Raw genomic sequence first — 5,707 nt, 5'->3', positions numbered from 1 at the left:
AAGGGTGATTCTCGTCCACTAAGTGTCAGTTTTACCAAGGAGGCAAAGAGCTGTCTAGCTGAACCTTATAAGGAAGTCATCGTGATCAAGGTGCTGGATAAGCATTATGGCTACACGGCTCTCATGCATAAGCTTCGGATAGTATGGCGCATCAAAGGAGGTTTTGATTTGTCGCATGTGGGTTTTGGATATTTTTTGGTTAAATTTGATATTGCTGCAGATCGTGAGAAAGTCATTCTTGGTGGCCCGTGGTTGATAGACGGTCACTATGTTGCAGTAAAGCCATGGGATGTGGATTTTAGGCCATGCAAAAAATCCTTTGGATCAACGCTGGTATGGATTCGAGTCTCGGGACTTCCAATTTGGTGCTACCAGGAATAAGCAATGCTGCGAATTGCTTCTGCAATAGGGATTCTGGTAAAAGTAGATTTGGCCACTAAACTTGCAGAAAGAGAAAAATATGCCCTAGCTTGTGTTCAAATTAATCTTGAGTTGCCTGTAATCAAACATATTATAGTGGAGGGTGTGACTTATGAAGTGGAGTACGAGAGTTTACAGTTGATTTGTGCTACTTGTGCACGGTATGGGCATGATAAATCGTTGTGCATGGAGAAGGAGTCCTTGGAAGGAAACGGAAATTTCTTTGGTGATGGAAAAAATAATAAAGCCCCGACACTAGTGTCACACAACAATCATGAGATTCAAAAAGAAGCTGAATCAGAAGCTCGTGATTTGGGTGAGAATCCTCGTAATTTGGGTGAGAAATTAGGAGTTGTTAAAGGGAAAGATGTGGTTACGGAATCATTGGCTCCTCACGTGCCTGATGGGCATGTTAATGAGGCATGCATGGATGATGGAGAAGGCTGGCAACAAGTGCTACGTAAGGAAAAATTCCCAATGGGCCAGTTATCAGGTTTGAAGAACCAAGATGAAAAACAGCACAAGTTTAGTTCGAGAAGGGTTCCAAGACCCAATTTGCATGGTGACGGAGGAAAATCAATTGGCATTAGGATGGGGAAGCGAGAAAAACATGAAATTGCGCCATCTCCATCGCGTAGAACTCCTGCACGTCGTGGAATTTCTTTACGGAAGCGTCCTTGGCCTTCCTCCTTGCAGAACTCACCAATTGATAAAAATGGTGGCACAACGGAGGAAACCTTAGTAGATGGAAGCATGGCAGGTGCAGTGTCGGGGGTCCGAAGGTGGCAATTATTGAGGATCAGAGTGTGCCAATACCGCAGGACAAACCACCTATTGAGGTTGGTGATTCTGTTTAGAGTTTATGTTCTTATTTATTCTCTCCTTATTATTTATGGATAGTTTAAATATAATTGTTTGGAATATTAGGGGTGCTTCTAATAAGTTAGCCCGGGTGCATTGTAAGGAACTTGTTAAGAAATTTAGACATATTTTCTTTATTGTGGTTGAAATTCACTTCCCTTTTTAGCATTTAAAATTATTTTGGAAAAGATTGGGGTATCACTCTGTTGATATAGTAGAAGCGGAGGGACATAAGGGAGGTATTTGGTTTCTATCCTCTATGAAGGATGTTTGTTGTAAGTTCATTGATGCTTTTGATCAAGGTGTTACTGTGGAGGTTCACTTTGATAATTTAATTTAGAGGTGTAGTAATATTTATGGCAGTCCTCAATTTAATAAAAGGGTTCTCCTTTAAAATTATCTTGTTGCACAATTCATGATTTTTCAAACAAAGGGAACCTAATTCTGTGATTTGCAAACAATTTATCCACTCTAATCTTCCCCGACAACTTTAATTCAGTTAATGACTTTGCTTTCACTACATCTGATGGCAAGCAGTAATAATTATCAACCGTGTCAGAGTAAAACTTAAATCCAAAGCAATGGTCAACAACTTTAAGTTCAAGCTTTAGCACTTGAATACTACTACTTTCACCTACTATCTTCATCCACCGGTCGACGCGATGTGGCATGAACTGAGGATGGAAGAACATCATACTAAGGCTGAATTCTTTGATGGCGAAGCCGTGGTGGTGGAACCTAACAAGTGTTCTGTCCACAGAGTTGAGGAAGTTGTTGACTTTCCTTCTGTGATCTTGTATCTTCAGGGGATCATTTGTATCCTCAAAGCGCAAGAACACGCCTTGGTCAAAGCCGTGGAAGACCAAGATGGGGAATGAGGACCATGTTTCATGCCAAGCCTTGGACAAAACACTGGTCCTTGCAGCATCTTTGTAAGGCAATCTTGAAAGAATGTCATGGAGGATTATCTTTGGCAGATCAGAAATTTTGTCCATCTCCTTAATAAAATCTCTGAGCTCCCCTAACAGAAACAATTACTAAGGATTACGTAATGTTCTTCAATTACATTCAAAGTCATTGATATATTGAAATGAAAAGTCGTAGTGGGATGCAAGTATATGAAAAAGTTGTTTGAGTGTAAAATGCAAACCAGTGTGGCAGTGTGTATGTGTTGAGACTGAGATCGTTGATGTGCATTGAGATTTTGGTAAAGTGTGAAAAACCTATCTCATCTTCATCTGCTATGAATTATTGAATATATTTTTCAAGCAACTATCTTTCTTTCTTCCCTGCCAGTGCCTTGTCATGTCAAATATGAGTCATCAAATATTTCAGGTTAAGGTTTAATCAACTTTCTCCCATTTGAAAGTTGTGTAGCATGTAAAACAGTAAAAGGAGATAGTGGAATTAATCAACTTAAAATAGTATTTTTATATTTAACAATAAAATTTATTATTTTTTATTAATATTTGACTAATTCTAAATTCTAAATCTTAAATCCTAAATACTAAATACTAATAGTACTAAAATCCATGCATTCTCCAAATTAGAACAGCGAGTAATCTTTAAAACTTTAAGTTGCACACTGGAAAGATGCATATCTCTAGATAGAACGTAATTTCGTTAATTCCAGTTTCTCAAAAGAAACCACATGCTTGTGAGAATCAAATTGAAAGCCTAGATATTTTACATTTGAACACGTACATGTGTCCCTATTAGCGGTCCTATTGTTAAGAGTAGGAAGTAGGAACATACAGAAAGTGTTCAAGGCTTGGGGCATGACGAACATCAACCTCTAAATTGAAAACTCTTGATCTTCTTATACATTTCAACCCACCATAACAATTATCCAATCATAGGGCAGCTAGAAATGAGGTGTTCCAATACCTATGCTTCTTCCATATAAACTCTCTTCAAGCAGGAAAACATAATTAGTGGATGAGTAGTTATGAATAATGATTTGGATTCAATCATTCAAGAATGCTAATAAGGGGGAAAGCAATACAATTCACCAATAGCAGGGTTTGCTCTATTGAATTCAAATTCCAAGTATAGCTCCTCATCAAGGCCAGTCTATCCAATGATCAATGAGAGGAGACAAAATAAGTTCAAAAGTAGGACAAAGAGTTTTATGGATAAGCCTTGGTTGTAGAAACTTTTCATTGTGGAAGTTGTTTCGTTTTGTTATGATATCTACCATTTTCTGGAGGTCTCTTCTTTTTTCCCTCAGCTTCAAAGAATACTAACATGGGAAAGGTAGAACATGTTTTCTTCCAAGTCTTGGACAAAATATTGAAAGAATTTCATGAAGGATGTGCTCTGCCAGATTCGATATCATGTCCATAGCGCGTGTTTGTCATTATATATATACAACAATGCAAATACTGAAAAATGGTAAATGAGTAGAGTAATTCACCAATGAGAAGACATATAATCTAATTTAAAACTTTAAGGCATCAACTTAGTAAGTCTCTCGTCTTATTAATTTAATATAGTAATTAAATTAACATATACTAAAAAAATATCCGCAAAATAAGAGACTGTTACAGTGTAAGTTTTGCAACAAGAAATTCTCCAATAGCCAAGCTTTAGGAGGGCATCAGAATGCACACAAAGCTTTAGGAACTACTCATCACCATCTGAGTCTAATATGCAAAATTATTATGCTAATTTTTCTGCTTAGTCATAGTAGTAGAACACTAGGGATACAACAACCACAAGCAATGATACATATAGGTCTTCGATTGATTGCAGTTGGACCTGGGTATCTTCATAATGTATTGTTGGGAAACCAAATCATGAATCCTCAATGCAGCATGCATTAGTTGATGCTGGGGCTGGCGTTGATGCTGCCGCCGGACAGAGAAGAAGTACTGCCGCCAAAAGAGTTGAGTTTAGGTTAAAATAAAAATCCAAGCCAAGCAAATAAATAACCACCGGGTAATTTTGTAGCTTTTAATTATATCATCACATTTAAGTTTAAGTTACATTTCTTGCTTTAACAGGTTGATTTGACTATGCATGTCGTAATTTTCTAATGTATGGTTGATATAAATAGATGAAGATATTATTAGAGTTTATTAACATATACTAGGATTATTATAGTTTCTATTGACAAGTATTTGAGTTAATTAATATATTTGTTTACTTATTTATTATATTAATTGTAAGGATTGGTGGTTAGGTGCAGTAAAACTCTTACTTTTAGTTTATTAAAATTAATTTTCAAATATAATTTTTTTAAAATTAAAGCATATGATAAATTAAAATAAGGCATGATTTGATAAAGGATTTTGACTTTTGAGAAGATATTTGTACTTGTAAATACATCATTTTTATACTTAATAAATTAAAAACGATTGTGTATATATGTTTGTAGTTTTAAAAAATTAAAAGTTTTTAAAAGCACGTAAGAATTTTTTTTTTAAATTAATTTATACTTATTCAAAATATTAAAAAGTCTAAAATATATAATAAATATTCTTCAGAATCAAAATTTTCTCTCATTTTATAATTATTATGGTCATTATATTTTAAAAATTATTTACTAAGTATACCTATTGTTTATTTGTGTGCTTATTAAAAAGCTATTTTTAAGATCAGTTTATTAGTAAGCATTTTTTTTAAATTGAATACCTTCTTTTATATTTAGTAAATGAAAAAAAAATACAAAAATATTATTTATACACAAAAATTAGTCACTAAAATTAGTCACTATGTATTTATATATAAATATATGTATTGTTTAACTAATTTTCAATATGTGTTTTGTATTTCAATATATATTTTATACTAATAGCTAATTTAGTGTACATATAGCATAATTAAAAAATATATATTTATACTTACAAAATTTAAAAGTTAAGAATACTTTTAAAAAATATTATACTTGTGTTTGTCCTTATAAGTTTTGTATTTATTTTTTAAACAGTACTGATTGTTCACCTTTTCTAAAACGTAGCTCTTTTAAAAAAAAAATCCAAAAAAAATAGCACATAATACCACTTTACCTTGGAGATCTTTATATTCAAGGCAGGTTGTTCCATTGAATTCAATAGAAGGGAGGGGAAATCCCTTTTCTGATTGTCTAATTTTATATACATTAAATGGTATAAAATTTTTCTTTGTTATCCATAATTTTATTTAATTGTTATACATCAACTTTTGAACCTACAGTGAGAAAAAATTAATCTATGTTATATAACTATGAACAATTATAACTATAAAATATGTAAATTAATTCTATATTTTATCATAGTAAATCCAGATTAGAATTTATTCACTTCAAATTATTATCTATAGAGTGTGTTACTTTCCTTATGAAATAAATTAAAAATAAAAATATTCTACATATATTAAAAATAACCATCAAATATATATATAAAATTAAATAATTAACTACTAAAATAATCAAATTTCATAAACT

General features: G+C 32.9%; 2 protein-coding genes across 4 annotated transcripts in view; both read right to left on the bottom strand.

Annotated features, from left to right (window-relative positions):
• The window catches only part of LOC107619487 (putative FBD-associated F-box protein At3g50710), a 24,449-nt gene that overhangs the window by 5,318 nt on the left and 13,424 nt on the right, over nt 1-5,707 (bottom strand). The window contains exons 2-3 of one of the 2 annotated variants that reach the window (XM_021112143.1): nt 2,432-2,504; nt 1,720-2,302 (exon numbers count right to left, since the gene is read on the bottom strand). In XM_021112143.1, the coding sequence (XP_020967802.1) occupies nt 1,720-2,276 (557 nt within the window). In that variant the 5' untranslated portion in view covers nt 2,277-2,302; nt 2,432-2,504. Of the gene's footprint in view, nt 1-1,719; nt 2,505-5,707 lie in introns of both variants that reach the window. The other variant, XM_021112142.1, reaches the window with a different exon arrangement.
• LOC107619359 (FBD-associated F-box protein At4g10400-like) overlaps nt 3,837-5,707 on the bottom strand; it is a 6,182-nt gene continuing 4,311 nt past the window's right edge. For both annotated transcript variants that reach the window (XM_016321626.2, XM_016321625.2), the window contains exon 5: nt 3,837-4,154. In XM_016321626.2, coding sequence (XP_016177112.1) covers nt 4,103-4,154 — 52 coding nt within the window. In that variant the 3' untranslated portion in view covers nt 3,837-4,102. The remainder of the gene's footprint in view (nt 4,155-5,707) is intronic.

The sequence above is a fragment of the Arachis ipaensis genome, chromosome B09 (genome assembly GCF_000816755.2).
Source record: "Arachis ipaensis cultivar K30076 chromosome B09, Araip1.1, whole genome shotgun sequence".
Classification (NCBI taxonomy): Eukaryota; Viridiplantae; Streptophyta; class Magnoliopsida; order Fabales; family Fabaceae; genus Arachis; species Arachis ipaensis.
Note: the sequence above shows the minus strand (reverse complement) of the source record. Positions and strands in the feature narration are given on the sequence as shown.